This window comes from Meleagris gallopavo, chromosome 12, assembly GCF_905368555.1.
Source record: "Meleagris gallopavo chromosome 12, MGAL_WU_HG_1.1, whole genome shotgun sequence".
Lineage (NCBI taxonomy): Eukaryota > Metazoa > Chordata > Aves > Galliformes > Phasianidae > Meleagris > Meleagris gallopavo.
The window spans coordinates 7,106,705-7,131,752 of NC_139415.1; the positions used below are offsets into that span (position 1 = coordinate 7,106,705).

Here is a 25,048-nt window from a genome sequence, read left to right on the forward strand (position 1 = left end):
CATGCACATGTACTGGAAGCTCTGCAGTGGGAAACCCTTCCTGTCTGGTCAGGAGTTGTATCCTGGTTTCATAATGTATCATAAAGCCATGAGCAGTTACAAAAGGCCATTTTTTTTCATAAATTGCATTAGAGTTGATGGGAATAATAATGTTTTTCCTAGGATGTCTACAGTGTACCATACTTGAGGCTATCGAGTGTTTTCAGGAGGGTATTCCAGTTTATGCAAACAGTTGTGGTACAGAGCTGAAGAGAATACACAGTGTTTGTATCAAATTCACTGAAGATATTAAAGCCATAGTGATAAAGTATTGGTGGGCTTCCTAAGGCTCTTTAGTTGAACTTCTACAGTATTTTTCTGCTATAAGCTGTAGCTTCACTTCTTTCCTGAATCTTGTCAAACTAGAGTTGTGCTGTTGTTCACACCTTCCTCCACTTGGGGGGTAAGTTCAGCTCTAGGGCTTTTCTTACCTCCCCCAACTCGTTCTGGTCTCACAGGCACAAGAGTTTTTGTATCCCTTGTGATTATATGGCCTCTACCATTTGCAACATTGAGGAAATACTAAACGTTCCCGGAGCAACTGAATTCTGCCATCTCTTGTAACAAGATATTCCCATATTGCTCACATAGTTCAGCTGCATATTCCTTAAAGTAAGGTTGGCAACATCTAGTTTTATGCCACTTTGAAAAAAAAATTCCATCTCCTTACCTTCTCCCCTTACCTTCTCTCTCCTCTCCATGTCCCCTCAGTGCAGAATAACCTAACTGAGCACCTGAGCGGAGAACACACACTTCTTTCTGCTCTTGCCAAGACAGGGTTGTTAAAATGGGGGCTGTTCTGAGTAGAAATTCACAAATAGGTCAGGGAGAGCAGACGTGCGTACTTTGGCACAAGATGGAACAGCAGTTAAGGAAATGCTTTAGTCTGATTTCACTATTCCCCCCCCCCACCTCCAAAGATAACTTCAGGAGTTTCAGAATGGCTGCAGCATTCAGGAGCTTAGATTACTGCAGCGTTCAAAAGTAAATGTGCAAGAATCTATCCAAGGTCTTGGGCCTAAAGACTGAGTCAGAAACTGAGTCTGTAAGTGCTGGTGAGGAGCTTTCCAGGAAGGCTGTCTCTGCCCTTGCATTTAATGGCAGGATATGGGGCTGCAGCTCTCCTGTGAAGCACGGAGGCTTTACACGGGACTGCTGTCATGCTTCTGTAAAGCACAGGCTAAATAACCCCCTTTTTGGTGCTGTTTAAACTAATGCTGGGCTCTTGTTTTTGAGCATTCTACCTGATGGCTAATGGTAGTTCTTTAGAGGGGAGCTCTTCAGTTCATACTGGTGTTTTGGGTCGGAGCTGAAGTTTTCAAGACACGTTTCTGTGAGCAGCGGGGCTGAACTTAGGGAGCTGAACTTAGACTGCACTCCTGGTAGTATCCACTGAGTAAACCACTCATCATAAAATCATAGAATGGCCAGAAGGAGCAGTAAATTTCCAGTTTTTTTCCAGTTTTACAATTTTTAGTTTTCTGATGAGCTTGAGTCACTAATAGATTGAAATGGTTATTTTCAGTAGTGAGAATATCTATCGCTTTTGGTTCTCTCCTGCACTGTTACTAGACATGGAGCAAAGTGCGTGAGTGATAGCCTCCAAACATCAGAAATAGCTCCACATGTGGGGTCTGATTCAGCCATGCTGTTGTGGTTGCTGGTGGTAGGGGGCTAACTGAACAAACTTGCCAGAAGTCTCTCAAAGCTGCTGACCAAATTGAATCTCGTGTCTATAAAACTGAATACAATGGTTGTGGTTTCTGTAATTAAAGAAGTTATTAGGTAATTGATGCATTTGGCAGGGACAGAAGCAGGCTTATTTATTTTAGAGTTGAAAACTGTCAGCTTTCAATAACACATCTGTCCTGTAAATAAGCAGGGGAAGTAGTGGAGAGAAATAAATGAAGTTGGCAAATATATCTAGGATGGCTGTTAGTTCACCGCATTTGTCGTTTTGCCTTTTCTCTTCTGATGAGAAGGAGATGCAACATCTTAAAATTGCACCACGCAGAGCTTTTCTGTGCATTGCAAAGGTCACTGTCCATGCATGTTCCCAGTCAAAGAACTCGTTCCTCAGGGTTGCTGTTGCCTGATCAACTCCACTGGAAGATATATGAGAAGTACTGATGTCATTAGACACAGGCGGTATGAAGTCAGGCTATGTTAGCCTGAGTTCTGGTTAGGATGAAAAAAAGCATCTGCTTACTGGTAACAGATTGCAACAGTGTCCTTCCAGTGTACCAAGGAGTACAGAGCTGGAGGTGAAAACGTTGTCCTTGAAATAAATACCACTGCTTGAGCCATAAAACCTTTGCCTTTTAAGATGTCGCAACCAGCTGATTAAAAAGAAAAAGAAACAGAGGAAATTATATCCACTGGTCCAAATATTGCTCTTTAGCAGTTACTTCTAGATACTGTTGCAGTGCTGTGCAAGGGGAGGTCACAACTGGATCGGAGAATTTACATTTAGCTGGCTCAGAATGATGTTTGGAGATAAAAGGACAACTCCACGGATCTCTTGCCCAGCTGCCTCCTGGCAGCTTGACTCTTTCTTTTTACAGGAAGAACATATTAATGCAAATGGGGATGCTTTTGTACAGTTTGGCAGGATCTGCTACGACTGTCAACTGTGCTGGGCAAAGCACGCCTTCCTGAAAAGCCTAGCACAAAATGTTATGTCCAAATCTGTGGAGTAGTGGCTGTATTTCAACTGAGTTGGGTGCACCTATACCCTGCATCCCTTTATCCTCCGTGCTGCTTTTCTGTGTTAAGCTGTCATATGAAGCCATAGAAAAGTTTGTCCACAAAAGTGGACACATGTGCCTGAGCCCCATCGCCTGCTGCCATAACTGCTGCTTTGTGAGAGGCTGTGGATCTGCAGCAGTGCTGGCATTGTGAAATCCTGCTGGAGGCACTGGGGCAGGGTGCAGGCGAGGGTGAGAGCAGCGCTGTAGGAGCAGCTGGGTGGTCAGCTTCAAGTCAGAGGCAGCTATACCTCTTAATAGCAGCAGAAAGTATCCATGCTTGGTGCCCTTTGACTTTGTAGTTTGATGATGGTTTATGAAAAGTGAGGTGACATTTGAGCGTCCTTCAGTTGCTGCAGTAGATGGGAGCCACTTCCCATAGGTGAGGAAAAACCTCTATTTTACTGTCTCTAGCACAAATCCCGAGTAGTTAGCTTCCCTCCCAAATGTACCCATCTGATCATCTTTACACAAGTGAGCTTCAGCAGGCTTGTCATATGGTTTTACCTGTTTATGTTTTTTATTGTATTGTCATTCTAGCCATATGCAGTTCTTGTGAAAGTAATAGCAGTTTCTGCAGGTCATATTTTAGAACTTCTGGTTTCAAAATGTGATGTTGTATTGAAGGAGGACAACTGAGCTGCTGCCTCTTTGAACATCTTCATGTAATAGTAGATGTAGATTGAGTAGTTCTGGCTCCTATTACAACCAAACACTGGAGCCATTTGTTCTGCTTTCTTCTCATTTTAGCATATCTATCAGGTATCTTACTTGGTCTTTCTTTGTATGTGGGTAGCATGTCTACAAAAATAAAATAACTGGAAAGATATTTTGTTCTGCTAACAGAAGGCTAAGTTATCTTTTATTCTACTAGCAATGAAATGTTTCCTAAACCTGGAAATTGTTTAGAGCTCAATCAGTCAGTGTCCAGCAGTGAAAATCAAGGATCTTTGCATGTTAAAGCTCATTCTCCTGCTCAGAGCAATGATTAAATGCCTTCAACTAATACGGAGTCAGTCAAAGCATGTGACATGGAGTATTCTGAGAAGTACAAGAGTTGCTTATGGGTGTGTTTATGTTTAAGTATAGCAAGTTTCATTCCACTCCTTGGTGCATTTACTGAGGTCATTCGTGACAAACTTGAATTCAGCCCCTGCCCAATGTCTTTTTAATAAACCAACTGAAAGGTAGTGAGATAGAAGTGGAAAACTCCTCCATAGGTTGATGGTGGGATATCAGTTGTATCTGCTTTTTGGCAGCTCTTTGGGAAGCTAGAAATAAATGCACTGAAGTGGTGGGTTTAATGAAGCGTGGTGAGAAGGACGTGTTAATTATGTTTACAGATAAACAAGTACATCTGAAAAGTGGAAGAGTTTCCAGTAGGAGTAGTGACATCCATCTTTGCTGCTTTCTAACTTGAGATAATAGCTCCTAGTTGCTAAAGTATTTCGTTTTAAATATGAGCCTTATGCAAGAGAACAAAACAGCAAGAACTGTAACAAACTGTTGGATTCACCATGATTTCTACCTGAAAGATTGCACGTTAAATATTCTTCCGCAGGCTAATGTGAGATTTTGTAGCAGGATATTAAGTCTGTAGTATAGAGGTAGCTGCTAGAATATGTAATATTTTCATAATAACTGTTTAGATTAATTCAAGATTTCTGTTCTCTCTTTCTTCCCTCACGTCTAGCAAAACTGTACAATCTAAAGTGGACTGCATTTTGGTAAGTACAACTCCTGAATACTTTTTAATATTTAATAAAACTGTAAGACCAAAATAGATAACTCCAGAGACTGACAGCTATTATCAAGCTGTTCCTTGGCAGTACTTCAGGGTACTACCACTAAATGTGTTCAGAAGAATGCATCATGTGGGTTTGGTGTTCCTTTCCTGGGGAAGTATTGCCCTCCAGTACTGGCAGCAGTAGCTGCGATTTCCCCTTGTAGAGGCTGTCAGTATAGATATGACTTAGAAGGGTGCCTTACTGCTTTTGTAAATGGGATTTTGTTAAATGCAAGATTGCGTTTCATGGATCAGAGTCTGCAAGAAGTTAACTGTGCCATCATGTTCCATTGCTCTTTAGGCTGTTAATGATTGTTGCTCTTGTGGGTTCCATGAAATAGTCAATTCATGGCCAGTACTACATTTTAAGGAATTAACTGTTTCGAGCTGCATCTTTACTCAAAATGTGGCAGACTAATGTCCTAGTCTGTGAAAACCTTGCTGGTATAATAATTGGCAGATTGGTTGGTTCATCTGTTTAAATCTTAACCTCTAAACACCATCTTTGATACTTGCCCAGAAAAGAGTCGTGCTACAGGTCTTGTTAGTACAGATGTACAGTTTGGGCTGTTTTTTTTGTTTTTTAAGAAGGAAAGACCTTGAAATACATCAATGTGTCTGTCCTTTGTGCATTTAAATAACAAGATCTAGGCGGCAATAAGAGTTTATTTCTGGGAAGCAAATATCTAGGACAAGCTCAAAGGATTTGTTTGTATTTAATAGGGAGCAGGTTGCTTTCCTTAAATCAGAGTCTGAGTTCATAAATCTCAAGACTGGAAAGGACTGCTTATTCTGACTGTCCACCTTTGGCATTTCATCATAAGTACCAGCGGGTGAGATAAAAAGATGACATAGACAGCCATCTGGATACTATCATGTAGAATCTGTTCAGCTGTGTGGCTGAGCTGAATAAGAACATTCCTTAAAGTCATTTTGTCACAGGCTAATTCAGATAGCACTGAATTCTGTTCCCTTAAAATTTGGTCTTAAGTTATCATGGCGAGAAGTTTAAAGTAAGCTTCATTGTTATATTGCAACTTTGAGCCTAGTTTTACCTATTCTTAAAAGAATTCTTGGATGCATCCATCTAAATGTGTGATGTAAAATGTCATTTTTGTCCTATTTATTCCTCAGTGGCATCTGTGGACACAAAACAGGTGAATATAAAATCTTTTATACATGAGTCTTCAGTTGCAAAAGGGCAAATTCCTCTTGTAAAACTCTTTAACACTGGCTTTTTCTGCAGTAAAAAATAAGAAGTGTGGATAAGTTCTTAAGTAGCATCAGAGAAGGAATAAGAAAGTAGCAGTATTTGTCAGCTGCTTCTTCGAGATCTGTTTTAAGAAAATGAAATTACTTGAGGACTGTTCTTGCTGATGAATTTCAGGGAGTTCTATCAACAGTGGGAAGGCCACTCTTAAGTAGCAGAGGTAGGTCTGATGCTGATCAGGTTGCTGGGGAAAGCAAAATCTAAGATCAGAATAGTTTGAAGAACTAAAAATGAAGTTGAATCCTTCCAATATGGTTGCTGCGTTTTACATGCTTTTGGAAAGCTGTGAGCTGCAAGACAGAACGTGGAAGTATGTTAATCTAAAAGGCTGTGACTGTCTAGCTGTAAATTATTTGGTTGGGGTTTCCTTGCAGGCCTATTGTCTGCGTGAGGCAGGTGGGCAGGTTGCCTCTGCGGTGAAGCATGTATGGGTTTGTCAGAGTGGTCCTAGGAGCAGGGTGTTCAGAGCTGGCCATTACCAGGCTGCTTACAGGGTCTGAGCCCCATGCTGTGGGCTCAGAACACCTCCTCTAAGTGCACTTCCTTAGGTTTGGTTCAGATCGGAATCCTTTCAGGGCCTCTGAATCATTCTCACATAATATAAACCAACAGTGCCCATCCCTTGCCTCTTATTATTTTATTATTTATTGCTGTAAAAAGGAAATTTGGGACCAGCTTTCAAACATTATTGGAAAGCTACTGATGATGGCATAAAGCCTTTAAGCTTGTTCAGTTTGCTAGCAACCTTAATGAACATCAGTAGAAACAAAGACTCAGATTGAGTTTGTTGTCATTTGTTTGGTAGCAGCAGTCACAGCCACAGTGTGCCAAAGCAGCACACAAATCTTCCTTAGGACATTGGCTGCCTAATACAGCAGAAGATGGGAAGAAAGAGAGAAAAAGGAAGAAGGAAAGGTGAGGGTAATGGTCTCTGTTGTGTAGGTAGCTAGCATCAGAGCAGTACAGAAAAAAGTGTAACTTTTCGCACCAGAACTGCCAATTTTATTCATACAAGAGACCAAAGTTATCTGCCTTTTTCTTGTTATACTGCACCATTTACATTCTGTGACGTGCTGTCAGCTTCTGGAAGATCATAAGCACATCATATGCTGTGCAATCCCCAAAAAAGAGGTAATTAGCAAGAATTGTGGTGTAAACAGCCATTAAAAATTCATTGTAACATCCTTTTAACTGTAGTAAACATGTCTGGAAGTCTCTTATGACTTGACTTGTTGCATTTGTTGCCACATACGAAGTGAACTCTTGAACCTGATTTAAAGAATGGTATGCCCCACGTAATTCCTTAGCAAGAGGCTAAGGTTTCTTTCCTTAGTCCTCTGAAAAGAGATCAGCACTGGTGGTGAGAGATTGCTGGATCAATGGCTGTGAAAGCCAAAGCTGCTGATGGCCTGAACAATTCCAGTGCAGGAGGCAGCAATGTGTGCGAACTGCTGCTGGAACAGCCTGCTTCAGTCCCACTGCAGAGAAGGTGGCAGCTTGTCACTTTTTGGCCCTTCAGGAAACAGGCAGAAGCTGTATGCAGCTTTGGCAGATGTACTTGGCGGCTGTCAGTACGAGGCTGCCATGTATTTTTAGGACTTGTTTGGAATATTTAGCACCTGAAATATGTTTCGGCTTCTGTTCAGAGAAAGCATACGAAATGTGTTTATTAGCAGCTCTTTAGGATAATAGGTTCCATTTCAGCTATTTGCTATTTTCTGTCTTGATTGTATTTTCAGCAAAGCCTCTGACCTTGAGCAAATTATTTAACCTTTGCTTCTTGTTTCTCTCTTTGCACAGTGGGGAGATGATTGCTTGACTAATCTGCTATTCTTAGTCTGGTTGTTAAATAATAGATGTTTGTTCTTTTGAAATATGACAAGTTTTAGAACCAGTCTGCCAGTAGATGCAAGTTGTATTGCCTTTTTTACTTAGAATATGGTTACACGGAAATGCAGAAAATAGGGAATTTTGAGATCAGTCCATGATCTCTAAAATAGTAGTATTTTAGAAAGCTTGCAGCAATGCCCCAGCCTTCAACTCATCTTCACTAGAACCCAAGGACAGAAATAACTGTAATTCTACTTTCATTGTAGCAATAGGAAATTTGAATGCTATTTTTCAGCATTCAAGAATTGTAACTCTGCTAATTGTTACTTACTGTAGTATTCTGCTGTGTTATTTTAAATTTGGCCCAACTAAATCTTCTTAAAAAAAAAAAAAAAAAACAAAACAGAAAAAATAAAATAAAATCTGGGGTTTCCCATGGTAATTCACTTTGATGACTTCAGATGGACGTTCAGTAACATTTCTGATCTGCCAGGTCAGCAGTTGCAGAAACCCAGATAGAAATACCCACTCCATCAAGGTCAGGAATCTTTAAGCAGTATTGAGTGATTCTGGAGACTCAACTGAACTCAGGTTCTCCAGTTGAAGCACAAATATGGTTAATTTGTATTTCTGTCTATCTGTGTTTCTTATCTGCATTCAATGTTAAACTGATCTTTGTTGTTTTTTTTTTTTTTTTTTCCGTGCCATAAAAAAAATTAGTGTTTGTTTAATGTCACAATGGAACTAGATGTGAAATACAATTTTAAAAGGTGAATTAAAGCCCAGTTATTGTATAGCTTGTTTACTCATGCAAGAAGTCTGGTTGGAACAGACTTTTCCATTCCTAGAGGTCCTTATTCTGTATCATATTCAGTTGGACCAGATCTATATGTCTGCTGGTGCACAAACATAGGCAGATCTCTAGTTTATTTGCTGCATATTTTGTGCATTTATTTGGTGGATTTGTCCATCTTTGGTGACTATCAAAACAAAGACAAATTCCAGAGATTTCTGTTCTTTTGTATGCTACTGAAAGGCTTTTTGAAATTTCTAGTTTTTCTGTCCTTAGTTTTTCTGTCTATGATCAGTAAGATATTTTGAATATTCGATGCATTTTTTGGTTAAGCTGAAGCCAAATTGTAAAAATAATTAAGAATGCTGTTTGCTCCCCATCTTCACTGAATCTTCCTTCTTTGATGTGGTTCCAATTACAGGAGATAAATATAATGTGTGAAGACCAAGAATAGCAGAGTGGTGCTTTGTGGTGGCTTCACACCTCAGTCATGCAATCAGTTTAGCACCCCTGTGCATCTTTCTAATGCAGCTCCAAGAAGTATGGTTTATAAATAACTTCTAGAGAATGAGATGTTCTTCATCTGATTTGATTAGAACCAGTCAATGAAGGTCAGGTAACTTCAAGCAGAAAGTTTACTTAGATCCTTTTCAGTCGTCAACAAAGATTCCCCAGACATTTTACATTCTGTATGTGTTATAAAAGTACCGTAGCATGAACTTTAAGTGCGTACACAAAGGGGAATTTGTTCAAGATGATGCCAGCACTGCAGTCTTTTTTTTAATGCTCTGACTCTTTTCCACTCCATTCCACATAATGCACAATTACAATTTCTGCCAAACATGATATTGACCTATTTTCGTAGTATATTTTGTATTGTATTGTGCTGTATTTTTATTCATTTTCATATCAACTCGAGACAAGGAGAAGTTCAGGATGAATGAATCTACCCCCCAGGTCAGAGATTCTTAGTCAGTAGGATGGCTGAAATGCTCCTCTGCTTGCCTAAATGCTTTCTGATCGCATTAAGAAAAGTTTTGATACTTGGAGCAGTCACAGTAGCAGTTACTACAGAACTTGCTGGAGCCTTACCACTTAGAACTGGTGGATCTCAGCTGAGATTTGAGAGGAAGTTGTCCTTACCAAGGTTGTAAAAGAAGTTTTGAGAGTTTTAGAAATGTTCCAAGAAAACAGCCTAAACAGAATGGGAAGCTTAGAAGTTTTTAACCGGAAGCTGTTTCCTAACTTGTGCTGTTGCATTCCATCCCTTTGGTGCAACTTCTTCAGCTTTGAGATGGTTTTCTCTAAATAGATTTGGTCGCATCTAATAAGCTTAGGTTCATCTAATTATCACCCAGGTAGGATTACCTCCATGAGCTTCCTCTGAATCCTGGCTGTTTTCCCCGTTCCATAGAAGGTTCTGTCTCCCCAAGACTTTACGTTGCCATTGCTGAAAGCTGGAGGAGTTGTGCAGAAAGTGCTGCCTGTGGAGAAGAGGGAGCTTGAGGAAAAACCAGTGGGACAGTGTTACTGTCTGCCTTGCTCTGCTGAGAATACTGAGAAAGCCAAAGTCCTCAGCTGCCTTAGCTCTTGGGATGTGATTTTGTTGATGAGTTGCTGATTTGCTGGCACACTTTGAAAAAGACTGCTAAAACAATCCCAGCCAGATTTCTTTTATACAAGTAAATAGTGGATCTTGTTTGAACCAGGGGCTTGTCAGATGGGGCCTGTGTTGCTGTACCTGTGCAGCTCGCACAGAGCTTGTGTTGTAGCCCCTTCCTTCTGCTGGGAGGCAGGAGAAGTTGCTTCATTTGCAGTGGGCACTGAGACAACTACTGCAATTTCTGATGAAAGGACAAAACTACCCTTCATGTTGCAAGGTAGCAGATTCCTTTGGAAGAAAGAAACCATTTTTCACCTCTGCTCCAGAGTCATCAGGGTGTTACCTTTGTTTTACATGGATGCATGGATGTAGCTTTGATCTCCCCTGAACCGTGTCCTTTGTTGTGCTTCTCTGGTGTTTGCCATTTCGAACTAAAAGCAACAAAGTTTGGGCAACCTGATGTAGTGGGTGGTGTCCTTACCCCTGGGAGGAGCATTGGAACAAGGTGGACTTTAAGGTTCTTCTCAGCATTTTAACCTCTGTACTGGTGGTGCAACACATCAAGCAGCGTCTTCCTGAGAGAGAACCCATTTACTCCTCACTGCATGGTTTCAGTGCTGCTGAACAGGCTGGCTAGTTCAGAGTCCTGTGGCTGATCTTAGATGACCCAAGGCAAGCACCAGGTGCAACTCCCTCTTGTGTTTGACTCTCAGGTGCCTTCTCTGCAGAGGGAGCATCATGGGGATTCCTGGTAACTGAATGGCTTCTCTTCAGTATCTCTGCAGTAATTGATATCTGAAGGAAGGAAATAATGTATATATTGAAAAATCTTAGTTGAACTCTGTAGCACAGCTATTGATAGAGTGCTGTGTGTCACAGGATCAGGCCTGCCTCCTACACTGTTATAGTGTAGCTGGTTTTTGATGCTGTATTCTCAAAAGGGCTTGATACGCATTTTGAGAAGGTAAGGAAAGCTTTCAAGTTGCACAACTGGTTACAAAAGTGTTCTGTTACTGTAGTTCCTCCAAGTTTTGCTTTTGTTGTGTAAGTTTTGCAACAGTGTTGTAGAGCTGGTATTGTGGACCATTATTTTCTAGCATGCAGCGATGTGCAAAAAAAATGTCGTAGTTCTAGACCCACACTGCTCACAGTAATGTGTTTTTTTTTACATAAGTATTATCCTTCAGGTTTAAAAATGCATTCTTTTGGAATATAGTGCTGGATGACAGTTGTTAACTGTCAAGCTCCACTTTTACTGTTTGCTTTTTCTTTCCTCACCTCCTTTTGTTTTTAACCAAAATACCTTTGTTATCTAGCAAGAAGTTGAGAAGTTTACAGACTTAGAGAAACTCTACCTCTACCTTCAGCTGCCTTCGGGTCCCAACAATGGAGACAAAAGGTAGGTGTGTGGCTGTGTCTAAAGGTGAGCAGCTAGTACTGTAAACTTACTTAACTTTCTGTACACTTACCTACTGGGCAGGCATTTATAAGGTGTGTTTGGTAGTGTAAGCTGTCTTTAGCAAATGTTAAGAACTTACGTTTTGCTGAAGATCTTAAATTTTTCAGTCTTGACTTCTTGAATATCTTGTAAGTATAAACATCCTAAAATGAGGTGCCCATTGAAGAGTATATTTTGCAGTGTGTGATCGTTCCTTCACATTTTATGTAGGAAGTGATAATATAGGAATGCTAATTTGATGGTGGGGAAAAGAACAAGTGGTATTTCTTGTAGCGTTTGTTTGACTAAAGGAAGACGTAGAAAACCAATCTGAAGATGACAGCATCATGAAATTTGTATCTGTTCCCAGTAGGGTGATTATAGACAGACACATGCCTACAGGAAACACTCTGTTTGCTGAGTGTGTGCAAAAAGCAGTTAGCAGACTTAATGGGGAAAACCTTCAAGGTCAGCAGAAACAATGTAAGAGAGGAGACAGGTGCACTGTAGCTCACCACTCTCTGTGTGTAGCTGTTTATCAGTCATGAAGGAGAGTTTGGAGTTATTTTGTTAAATCCTACAGGAAGGAGGGGAGGTATTCCTTCCAAAGCCTTAAAGGGGGGCTGAGTAGTGAGGTACTGACTCTTGTTGTCTCTGGCACTTCTCTGCTTGTGTAAGCAGGCAGTTATAACGGAGGAGAAACTACAGAGTAAAACCTTCATCAGAGCTGTTTCTTCTTTCAATAGTGATCAGATCTCCATGTCGTCCAGCCGTGCGCAGCAGATGCACGCCTTCTCTTGGATACGGAATACCTTGGAAGAGCACCCCGAGACATCCCTTCCCAAACAGGAGGTTTATGATGAGTACAAGTGAGTGTTCCTAAACTGAGTTCATACATATGGCTTTAGCAAGTTGTAAGTAGTTCTGTTACACTGGCTCTACAGGTGCTCCGTTGCTATACGTGTACAAGTGCACATGGAAGAACAAGGCCTTCAGTGCTTCAGTACCTGTGTAACTAAGAGCGTACTAGCTGCAGTGAGGTGTATTCAGTATTTCTGCTGCTGAAGATTGGACCGCGCTGTTCAAATTGTGCATTACCTGTGCTGAAATAAATAGACAAGTATTCCTTAACAAGAAAATTTCGGTATGAGTGTGCGTTTTATTTTCTGAGCAGAGTGGCACAGGGAAAAAGCACCAGTTACTATTTTACAGTACATTTTAGTCCAATTATATGTACATATATACGTAAGTGACTGTCTTAATGAGAATAAAGAGCTGAATTGTTCACACCGGAAAGGTGGGTTTTTGGTTGTAAGATGTAGCCAGTCATACCTTTCTCTCCAGAATAATGTGCAAGTCCTGGACTTACTGCAGCAAACCTGATTTCTGCAGAAGCACAATATTTCTGAATATGCATGAAAACAGTAACCAAGGCCACTGTGAGTCTGTTTTGTCAAGTCTCGAAGCTACCGTGTAATGAGAAAGCAATTAGGAGCAAGGGAGAGCGAGATGCTTGATAGAAGTTGGATTTGAATTCATTTAGAGAATATTCCCCACAGGGGAGAAAATCCCAAATGCCTGAAGATGAATAACGGATCTATGATCTAGTATGAATAATTCCATAATCTAGATGATTATAATAATTTCCAAGGAGCTGACTCCCTTCTCCTCACAAGCGCCTGCAGGATTCAGCCCTTAGTTGTTATTGCAGTGTTGCGTTATGCGAATACCTCATTTCAATTAACTCTCTCTGGTAGAGGTTGTTTTTGTCTTTCTTCTGACTGAGCAGAAGCACGATGGCATTAGCTTGCCTGGGGTTGATAAACATGCACACACCTATTTCTGAAATCTCACTATTGACTTGAATAGTGACGCAGCCTGGAAACATAGCCAATAGCACAGATGTGTCAGGGCAGCCAATCCCTGAGCAGGAGCTGCTCACACAGACTCAGCAACAGCGGCAGCTGCTGTGCAGGAGAGAAATGGAAGCGTTATTCTTAAATATATTTCTTATTTAATAATTTATTGTCTGCTTGGCTTCCATGCTGTGCCAAGCTGCAGATGCCCAGAAAAATTATCGTCTACAGATTTTTGAGTGTGAAATTTGGATGGCTTTTGTGTATAGCTGCATCGAGTATTTGTGTATTGTGGGGGTTTTTTTCTGACAAAATAAGGGTGGTAAGCAAATATTCAGGAAAATATCAAGTGTTTGGAATCTGTTCTCCTTTGAAAGCATCTGTTCCGTTTTTAAAAATTTTGTTTCTGTGAGTGTATTTATGAGCTATTCTTGTGCACAGCAAAGGAGGAATAGCTTTGGTGTGGGAAGAGGGGAACAAGGCATATAAATAGATGAGTTTTGATAAATCATTTTTGTTTACCAAGGGATGTTAAGTCCTCTCAAATTTTACTTCTGTCTTATTTACTATTTACAATTTCTCTCCTCCCTGTGCAAATATAGATGTTGCATGAGCTCACATTCTGCATACATAAACCAAAGTTGTAAGGCTTCAAAAGATAGCTGCATCATAACAGTGTCTCAAGTCCTGCTGTAAATTTTGGTCAAAATTGATGTTAGAAAAATACTGATCTTCTCTGTTATCTTTGTGTTTCTTTCTATGAAGAGAGAAAAACAGAAGCTTCCTCTCTACATATCAAGCATTAGCAAGTGTCAGTAGCATTTCCAACTTCTTTATATTTCAGTAGCCCTTTGTCTCTGAACTAGTTCAATACAGTGATTCTTCTTTCTGTTTCCTTACTCTTTAACTGCAATTTCACATCTCTAAGTAAAAATGAATGTGTACACTGACTTCTTGAAAGGGGTAAAATAAATGAGAAATACATCATAATATAAGCCCGCGGGAAGATTCAAAACTTGCAGCTGAATTTCAGGAAGGAGGTAAATGAAAGCTGTTTCACCTCTGTTGTTGGTACTATGATATGCTGTAAGAAGCTGTGTTTCTGTTGGACGTGTGTGGTACTTCTGCCAGCTTCCTTGGGGAGTGATAAGGGAATACAATCTGGAAAATATTATGGGGACTCATGATGATCTGCCTATCATGTTATGTAGTCTGCAGAGAATAGGTACTGCATCCCACGAAATCTTTTCAGTATTTTTCTTCTAAGTCAGTTTTACTTAGGTATCTTTGGCATCTTTTCTATTGGTGAACACCCTTCTGGAAACTCCCAGATGTAGAGTTAGTTGAGTTTAGAGAATTAAGATTTTTGAGTCTGATGGTACACAGAAAAAAATGCTTGTTTTTCTACAAAATGATTTTTTGAGTCTTCAGTAAACACCTGGGTCTACCTACATTGCTGCTGCTGCAAGAGACACAAGGAAAGGAAGTCATGTTGTCCATATTTGGTGTCCTAAAGATTGACTTCATACACGTAATACTGATGAAGAGATCTTAGAGTGAGCCTCCATCTCTTTCATCTGGTCTGTAAATCATTAATCCTTGCTTTACTGGCTGTTGGGCTGCTTGATGCCACCTGATGCATAGGTTGTATGTGTACGAGGTGTTAAGAATGCTAACTAACAAGTTAGAATATTCAGAAGCCAGAACAGAAGAGGGAAGTAGGTGTAGAAATACTATGCAGATTAAACAAATGAAAGACACAAGATGCTTTTAACTGACAATGTATAAAGCTCCCTTATAGGAACAGGATGGAACCTGTTGTGTTTTTGAGTATTCTGTCATAGCTGTCTGACAGCTACCTATGTACTCCTTTTAAAAGCTGATCAAACTCAATCTAAAGCAGTAGTTTCCCAGCTCTCTCACTACTCTTAGGAATCTGATGTGGAATTCTGTTTCTTTGGTTTTCAGACCAAAATCCTACCTGATTTTCTATAACTTTCTTCTGTGCCAGCTTTGTTCATCAGCTTAAAGAGAGCTTACCTCTTCCTAAAGTTCTTTCTTCCAACCCATTTATTAGAAACCGGTTGTTTTGGTGGATTGGATAAGCAAAGATCTTTGTTTTGTTTCATGCAATAGGTTCTCTTTTAGTTACTACACATAATGATTTTGCACCTATGTTGTATTGAACTCAGAGTTAACAGAGTAGTAAAGGGTGTACAATATTCTGTGTGTGATTTTGCCTGTACATACAGCAAGACTGAAACTCCCTTCATGTAATGCTGCTGTTTTTACTGTAAAATTGTATCCTCCTTGTTATCAGCTGTGATGGATGTGTTGTAAATAATAACAAGATGGCTAACAGATCCATTTTATCTTTTGCCACCTCTAGTTGATGGGTGCATACCTCACAGCAGTAGCACCTGTTAATTCTTCTGCACTGTTTTGCATTTTGAACTATTTAATCTTTTTTTGTTCTCGTATCAAGTCATTTTGTGTTTCTTGTAATACCCCAGTCACTTTGTTTTAATGATGCCTCCACATATTACAGAATTGGGTGATTATACCACTTCTTTTCAAGGCTGTTTTTGAATGGCTGTATATATAGACTTGCTGTGACCCTTCTGTCTCAGTGCAGTCTGTTATCACCATTTTATCCAGTTCTTTGCCCAGAATGCTAATTAAGCTGAGTCGCATAGTCTGACTGTCTTCATTGGCTTTTAGCTGGTTGATCTTTTTTGGAGGATTAATTTAAGAGCACTCCCACTGTATTTTATGTCTAGAGTACAGTTAATTTGAAAATCTTACCAAAAAAAGGACTTTTCTTGTCCAGCATACTGTGTTGGGGAGCTCTGTACAAAGGAACATAGGCAATCACAAGTCCATTGTCATTCTGGTCTCTGTGTAGACTGCCCATCCCCCATTTTTTTCCCCACCCACCCTTGAAATAAGCACAGCAGCTCCTGGGCTCAGTGTGTGCCAAGAGTGCAAGTGGCAGAGATAAGAGCTTCAGGGGAGGAAGAAATTCCTGCTCTCAAGTCAATGAGAGATCATAGATGGACATGTAGGATTCTCAGCCAAGGCAGGAGGAGGAAGAGGGGCCATGTGGAATGATCTGTCTGAAAACTGAAATTACATGATACTAATAGTTCAGAAATCACAGTCTTGCAGAAACTCCGAATGTGGATACAAGGGGACCATATAACTATGTTTATTGCTGCTAGCGAGTAATTGTCTTGAAACAGATGTGCTTCACTTGAGGAACTATTTGTTTTTTTATTTTCCTGGAGAGGGAATAATTTTAACTTTAAAGTTCATTGATTGGTAGCAAACCAGCACGATTAAGGTTTTATTTTGCTGACGTTGTCGAATTTCAGTCAAAGATACTGCTGACTACAGCAGAGGAATTTGGAGAGCCCTCCTTTACTTGGTAATTGAGACTTCAGGGCCTGTAATCAGTATCAGTAAGTGACAGGGACCTCCTTCTAGGAATTTTCAGGGGAAACTTAAAATCCAACAGAGCTTGGTGAAATGCAAGATTTAACAAAACGAAAAAGCAGAGAGACCTGTCTAGGACACCACTATGCATGAAGCAGTGACTTAATTCCTAAGAAGGTGCAGGAAAGCAGGAGAAGTATTTGTTTGTATTAACTTCAAAGGAACAAATGTGGAATCCAGATGCTGTGACTTGCATGCACTGAAATGAACACTGGGTACAAATTTTCCTGGAATCTGATACAGAAACTTGAACTGGTTGGAGGAAACTTCTGGAGTTACCTGATCCAGCCCCTGAGTGAAAGTGGGATTTGACACTGACGTTTCATGGGCCTTATTCAGATAATTTATGAATGAGGAAAATCAAATATTAGAAGGTAGCCCAAAGAGGACATGAAACATCTTTGCCTGTTTTCTGCACCTGAATGGGCAAAGCCTCGAGTAGCCTGCTTTACTGAGCCTGTCTTGGGCTGGTGTTTGAAGTCCTACCAAGCACCTTTCCCACTCAAATTTGTCTCTGATGCTCCAAGGGTGGAGCTTCCACAGCCACTGACAGCTTCTTTTCCTGTGGTCTGTCACTGTTGTTGTGAAGGTTAGGGGGAGTTACCATCTGAACTACACTGCATTTGCTTTTGCATTTTGGAGGGAGAAACAAAAGTCTGGGCAGCCTTTGTTTTGGACAGAGCTAGGGAGAGCGAGGGGTGCACAAGCTCTGTAGGGTAATGTTAGAAGCAATTAGTGTAAGCATTGCTCTTCATCAGCAAAATCATGACATTTATGGTGGAGTTTCCCAAATGGAAGATACCTACGTACAGCCAAGGTGAAAGCAGAAGATACCTGCTCCAGTATTTGCATAGAGGAAACGTAGAGGAAGTACCTCAAAACTATATCCTACTCTTTATACTGCTACAGTTTTCAGTGAAGACCTTTCATCTGGTCATCTGGCCTTCTTAGGTGCAAACATTTTTGCTAATCGTTACTGTTTTTGCCAGGTGATGCTGGGAGTGAAACTTCTGTTTCAGGAATCATGTTTTTCCTTTTGTTCTTTCTCCCTTGATGAGCAGTGATATATTTGGCTCTATGCATCCCACTTATTGCAGTGGGCAATGTGGGTATGAAGTGATTGTTTTCCTGCTGTCTTGCTGTGGTGTCCACACAGAACTGTATACAATCACTCCTCTTTTTCAGAGATAGCTTGGTTTTGTGTATTTCTTTCAGGACCTCTCGAGAAAAAGAGGTCATTGCTATGGTGCTGACTCTGACCACAGGAAGCCTGAATGAGAGTGTTTTTACTGTATGTTTTTGGGCCTGAGCATGCTAACATCTGTGAAATACCACACAGCACTTGGAACAAAAGTCAATATGTAGTAGTGTTCATGTATTTGTGCAGCCTTAAGCATTTGCTATGTAGATCAACCTTCCAGAGCAGTTTACATTTTTCTCTTCTGCTTTCACATGATTGTGATTTTCCAGAACGTTCACATTTTGCAGTGAAATGAACAATATTTGTTCTCTGCCTAAAGGAGATATTTTTTTTAAGTATCTCAGGCATTGAAATAGATGAATAGATGTTGAAACAAAACTCCTGCTGTTTTTGAGTGTTAGACAGACAATGATGCCCATTTTATTAGAACAGTGAATTTGGCAAAATTAGGTCTTTTGTTGCCTTTTTTTTTCTGTTACCAGATTGGTATACTTAGTTATATGAAGATGAACACATCTACACACGCAGAGGCAGTTAAAATCTGTTAATTGGGGTCTGTTAATTAAAATAAGGGTGCCTGTAAACAGACCTTACAATTCAATGTGGGCAGATAGTTGCTTGTACAGTAGTAAGAGGACTAACTCCTCAGTACATGTTTCTGTTAGCCGTATAAAGACGAAGCTGGTTCTATGGGAAGATATGCTTCATTAAATTCAGTTCAGTTGAGCTCTATTAAGTTGCAGTTGTGTATGCAGAATCTTTGTCTGGACACAGACAAATCGCTGACCAAATATTCCTGCAGGACTTCAGGCCTTACCACACTCGAGCCATACTTCTGGCTAGAGAATGTCACTGCCTTTATTGTGTCCTAAAATAAATGAATTGAAGCATAAACTTGAGACTAAGTTATGGAGTATATTTTAACTGTGCTCTAGTTAATGCCACTACTTGTTAAATCTTCACATGACTTGTCTTTGAACTCAGTAGAGAACAAGGCAAAAGCTATGGTATTAATAGCTCTGTGTATACATTTTTAATGTATTCAGTTCGTTGTGGATAGCTTCATTAATGTTATATGTGATTCTAAATATGGACAGGTTTGAGTGTTTTCTTTGATGGAGTCTGAGATGTAAACTGGCCTTTTGTATTAACTTTGCTTCCATTCACGTTTTATTTCTCTTTGTTGCAGGAGCTATTGTGACAATCTTGGCTACCACCCATTAAGTGCTGCTGACTTTGGAAAGATAATGAAAAACGTCTTTCCAAATATGAAGGCTCGTCGTCTAGGCACAAGAGGCAAATCAAAATATCCTTTGCTAGAACACTTCTCAGTAACTTCTGCACTTGCCTGGAGAACATCTGCCGTTATGGCTTAATTATCAGCTAAATTTAGAAGCAATGTTAAATAAAAAAAATGCAGACACTTTCCCAAAATTCTTAAAAAATTGTTAATCACTATAGCGTTAAGTCATAAGGTAAATATAGCTTATACTGTCTTTCTGGGTTTTAATGCTTAATTGCAAGGAGCCAGAGGAGTCATATCAATTTGTGTAAAGAGGGATATTGGAGTAAAAGAACTTGCCTCACATATATGCAGTAACTAATACTTTATTAGTAGAATTCACAATTATCAAAACGTTTCTGCTCTCATTGCATTATACTTGTGCACACCAGTAATTTAGAAGTTGGCTGTAAAGCCAAAGATCTTTAAGAGGTTCTACAGATCTTTGATAAAACTACACCTCCTCAATCCATGGTTTGAAGGAGAGTAGAGGACAACTGGGAAGCAGCCAAAAAAGCTGATTTCAGACTTGGAAGGCACTTACCTGTGAGTTGTCCTGCAGTGGGAAAGGGAGAGCCTGCTTTCTTCATTGCATGGAGCAGACCTCCTGAAATAGGAAAGACAGTTTAGAGCAATAGCTTCTAGGATGGGAAGTGCTTCCTCTCTCCATTGACTGCAGTCTTGTTGCCTGTGCCTGGACTTGAAATCTCCTTCCTTTCTTTCTTACCCATGGTAGAGAAATAGTCCATCCCAGAGGGCATGCAGAAATAGTACCTGTTTAGCTGTAACTTATTAGGAAGCCTGAAGTACCCAGAAATTTGATGATGTCATAGTGTAGGTAAACATGTTGTTAGGGTGAAGCAATACACAATTACATGAAGGCATAGATTAGCCATCAGCTAATAGGCAGCCAGTATGAAGAAGTCAGAGCATATGCTGTGGAAAAAAGCCAGCTTATAGTACTAGTGGCACTAAATTTGAGATCTCTTGATGAGTTTGCAGATGAGAAGTATTGGAGGAATTACTGCTCTACCTCCTTACCCCCAGCTAACAAGCAGAAGTCATGTAGACCTTAATTCTTGATCACATATTGCTACAGTGGACTGAGGAAGAAGGCTTTTGTGCATATGCCAACACTGCCCAACCTTGACTTTCATAAAACTGGAGATGGGGTATGGTATATATTTGCTTATTCATGCATGTTTGTGCAAATTAACATTTATTATGTTATCTTTACAATCTGAAGTTTTTAAAGAAAATTAAAAAGCTGTGTAGTTCTTAACGTTTTCTTTACAGTGCTCAGCTTCTGAATTATTGTTTGGTGATTCTGTCAAATTCGTAGAGAATGCTAATGCTATGGTTTTTAACTCTGATCCTGTTTTGGTTTTACTGTATATTTAAAATAATAATTCAGCATCGAGGAGCTCCTGTGAAAGAAGCAGTTCCTGTGTAAATGACTGCTGAATTGATAAGACAATGGATGTAGGGAGAATCAGCTGCAGGTGCTCTGAATGTTAGTATCTTCACTCATTTTCTTCTGGAAAAGTCAGCTCCATATAGCACCTTTGGAAACAAGCAATAATGCTTCATTTTTAACACTGCTGATGTTGTGATCTTGTTTTCCCAATTTCATGGAAGTATGTGAACATAATTACTCAACTTGCATGTTTCTCATCATCGTTTGCTCTGTGTTCTTCTTGTTTTTGCTCTTCAATAATGTTCAATTACTGAAGTAACCTTCTTTCTTTGTTTTAGTTGGATGGGACAGAGCCATCTGGACAGCTACAAAGTGCTGATGAGGAAGTTGTCTCTGCAGCCTGCCGGCTTGTTTGTGAGTGGGCCCAGAAAGTGCTCAGCCAGCCTTTTGATACAGTCTTGGAACTGGCTCGTTTCCTTGTCAAAAGTCACTACATCGGTACCAAGTCAATGGCAGCTTTAACTGTAATGGCAGGGGCACCAGCAGGTAATGAGTTCTGAATTGGTGGGAATTTCTTTCCTTGGAGTAACATAGTGTGAGTGGGAGGGACTTCTTTTAGTCTTACCTGGTGTGGCAAGAAAGAGTGGAGAGGTGGCTGGGCAGTCATGGACCATTAGGGATTGATGCATGTTGTCTTCCCTGCTCTGAGTGGGAATGTATCCTGGTTCAGGTCATGTTGTTCTTGTCTTCTCCCATGAGTGTTAGCTGAAGTGAGGAGGGATGGCTTAGTCCTTTGTTGACCGTGTTGGTAATATCTCTGAAGAAGCATTTCTTTTCAGGGCAAACTTTATAAACAGTGACACCAGTTGAGTCTTGCAGATGCATTTACATTATTTCCATCCACGTTGCTGTAAACTCTTTTCTTGCTGCATAGAGAGATGAAAAGAAAGAGTGGTTTCAGATTTATTTTGTGATGTTAGCCTTTCGTGCTCTGAGGTTTACTTTGTGTCACTGTCATCTGTTTGACAATCTTTTGCTGAAGTTTAGGTTCACATTAATAGTCTTCTTTTAAAGACTGGGGGTATAAATGTCTTACAAAACAGAGTTGTGTTTCTTGGGAGCAGCTCACTACCTGAGGGAGGGGAAGTCTCGATTGGCCTTGAAGTGACAATATAACAACAGTCAGTCTGAACCATAGGTTATCTGGGGTCTGATCACTTAGAAGACTTTGGAAACCTGATTACTTCTCTAGAAGTGCTTACAGTTGAGTAAACACCTTAGCAACAGAAAAATTGAAGCAAGAAATCCTATGTCAAGTAAATAATTAATGAAATGAATCTGGGTGGTCTTGTTCAAATCAGTTTTCTAGCTTATGTTCTCTGAGGTAATGAAAAGTAGGAGTTAATCTGTGAGTGTAAGCAGACAGGATTTGGGTCTTCTAGTCCATCCTGGCCCATTCCTATCAGCATCTGCTGCACCAAAGGCAGGAAGGTGTGTGCAGTGCTGTCAGCAGCTGACTGGTGATTCCTGGGAGACAGCCTGCAGTAATTGCAGGTGGAACTTGGATGGAAAAACCTGTCTTCCCAAACTGATACTGTGGTTTTCTACAACTCCTCTGTTGAGGACGCGGGTATTAGAAAGCACTCAAAGGAATTGCTAGTTTTCAGTATTTGAGTAATTGTACTGAGTTGTACTTCACTTCATCTGGGTTTTGGGCCAGTATAGTGGGGCTCTGTAGTCGTGCTGCTGATGTAGCTGTGTTTCTCTGATAGCTTGTCTTAATCTGAAAACAATTATCTGTTTCCGTTTTCTCTAGAGCAGATTTTCCTATCAGCATTTCTGGTATGTCAGATGCAAATTTTCCTGAAATGTTTGATCTTTGTCAGGTAGTAACACCACCACATCAGTGTTTGTTTAAATTCTTCATCTTAGAAGTAAGGGTTTAAGGGGCTCTAAGAGCCCTTCTGCAGTCAGTTGTGTGACAGATTCCAGCACCTGACTTCAAGGTAAAGAGAGGGGTTTATTTGTACTTTTGCTACATCAGAGGAATACCTGTTGTGTTCAGTCTCTGAAAAAGCTTGCACATGATGTCATTTTTACATCTACTTTTACATTCCCATCATTCTCAGAATTCGTTATTTAATCATTTATAGATATTTTGTGTGTGTGTGGTACTTTACAACAGTGAAAGATGAGGAAAATTCACATGTACAACATCTCCCTCCAACTTCCCTCAGAGAAGTTCTGCTCAGGCTTATTTAGGAAAATGTTTTGAACCAAGGCAAATCTATTGGCTTGAGACTGGAATTTCAAATGGAGACTGATGGCCAGGGCTGAAGATTGGATCATGCTGGATCATTTTCTTCCTCCTTATGGATTTTTTTTTTTCCAGCTTGGAACTGACAGGTGATGGTGACAGTTCTTGATTGTCATTGCTTTTCTTCTTTGGCTGCCAGGAGGAAATCTGGATATATATGTATAGCTCTCTGACTCATGTAGCTTCCCTCCCTTTACTCCTTCAAAAGAAGCTGGTGCTTCCAGGAAGTGGGCATTTATTTCCAGTGAATCCCTAGGGGGCTTGGAGTGCGTTGTGGGCAGTCATTTCAGGAGAGGTTCTATGGTCTAGAATGGCAAATAAGATATTTGCATTCCTCATTATTGCAAGGAACTACAATGTCACTGTCTATTAACTGTGGAAAAAAAGCTTTTAATCTCAAATGTAAGGCTGTGGGTTTTTTGTGTTTTTTTTTTTTTTTTTTTTAAATAAATTCAATATTCAGCCCACATAGGTCACTTATTTGCCAGTAATTGCAATACACTGGGGCATTTCACTGCTCTGTGAAGAAGGAATTGAAAGCATAAAGTGGAGATGTTGCAGTGTTCAAGCTCTCTTGGTGCATGCAGGCTGCTGCTGGGAGGGTGGACTACCAGAAGACAGTTGCTGAACACATACTGGGTATCTAAACACAAATAATTGCCCTTAAAATGGTTCTGATTGATTGTTTTTCTCCCTTGTCACTTTTCTTCTTGCCCTTCTTTCACTGTTCAAAGACTGGATGTGATCCATTCTGGCATTACATGCAGATACCCTCTTTTCAGAGCTGCTCCTTTGTGACACAAAGGCTTTCTGGAAAGATTTTAAAACTGCTTTCAGTACAGATAACAAAACAAAAATGTGGTAGATGATGAATTTTAAAGGTTCATCTGAAACATATCCACTGCCCTCTACTGTCAGTTAAATGAAATGCATTGCTTTTAGATTTTGCTGAAACAAAAGTTGTTATTTGGGTTTACTAGAAACAAGATGCCAGTACTTAGCAGCTAACATGCAGCTTGCTTAACGGGGAGAGACTTTGCCTCAAATGTGGAAAGAAACTGAAACACTGAGGAGAACTGAGTATGAGATGCTCTCATGGGTGAGATGTTCACTGAACGGTTGTGGAAATGCCTGTCATGTATCTGTGCAGCTGGATATACAGATGTGGCACTACAGCAGACAGGGAATATGTTGTTATAATTAATTCTTCTTCTTTTATATTCAGGAATAAAAGGGATTCCCCAGCCCTCAGCTTTTATACCTACTGCTGAAAGCAATTCCTTTCAACCACAAGTGAAAACTCTGTCATCTCCTGTTGATGCCAAGCAGCAGCTGCAGCGTAAGATCCAGAAGAAGCAGCAAGAACAGAAACTGCAGTCTCCTTTGCCAGGAGAGTCTCCAGCAAAGAAAACAGAAGGCACCGCAACCAATGGTGTAACTAGTATATCTAATGGAAGTCCTGCAATTCTGTCTCCTCAGCCCATTGGCATTGTTGTGGCAGCTGTCCCCAGCCCAATACCGGTAATTCTCCAGCAGTTCTCTTGAGAAATCAACTTAGGAAAGGACTGAAAATGGCCCCTAGCTAACCAGTGGTGTCAGTGGGATGAAAATACGGTTTCTGTTCAGACTTGAATCCCTTGTTTTTTTTTCTGTCTCAGCAACTGGTATAACAGTATGACTGAATTAGCAATAAGAGGCAGCAGAATTCTGATCACATCATATAGGCCAAGTTCATCTTTGAAGTCAATGACAGAGGAATTTCAGCTAGCAATAATTTAGATTGTGTGGGAATAATTACTCTGAGATGAATTTAACCAGATGGGAAAGTCTACAGGTCATGTGGGTCACTGAGCCATCTCATTTAGAATCTAAATTGATTTGCATTGGCCTGGTGGATTTAGTGCCAGCAACAATTTTAATTTTGTGTGAAATCTGTAATATGGGACTTCCTTGTCTTTTAGACATAGAAAACAA

At 40.2% G+C, this 25,048-nt stretch overlaps 1 protein-coding gene across 1 annotated transcript in view; it reads left to right on the forward strand.

Moving 5' to 3' along the window:
- Positions 1 to 25,048, forward strand: part of RFX7 (regulatory factor X7) — a 50,986-nt gene that overhangs the window by 18,238 nt on the left and 7,700 nt on the right. The window contains exons 2-8 of the mRNA XM_085233656.1: positions 4,480 to 4,513; positions 11,385 to 11,467; positions 12,253 to 12,375; positions 19,248 to 19,374; positions 20,438 to 20,512; positions 21,096 to 21,303; positions 24,300 to 24,595. Coding sequence (XP_085089782.1) covers positions 4,480 to 4,513; positions 11,385 to 11,467; positions 12,253 to 12,375; positions 19,248 to 19,374; positions 20,438 to 20,512; positions 21,096 to 21,303; positions 24,300 to 24,595 — 946 coding nt within the window. The remainder of the gene's footprint in view (positions 1 to 4,479; positions 4,514 to 11,384; positions 11,468 to 12,252; positions 12,376 to 19,247; positions 19,375 to 20,437; positions 20,513 to 21,095; positions 21,304 to 24,299; positions 24,596 to 25,048) is intronic.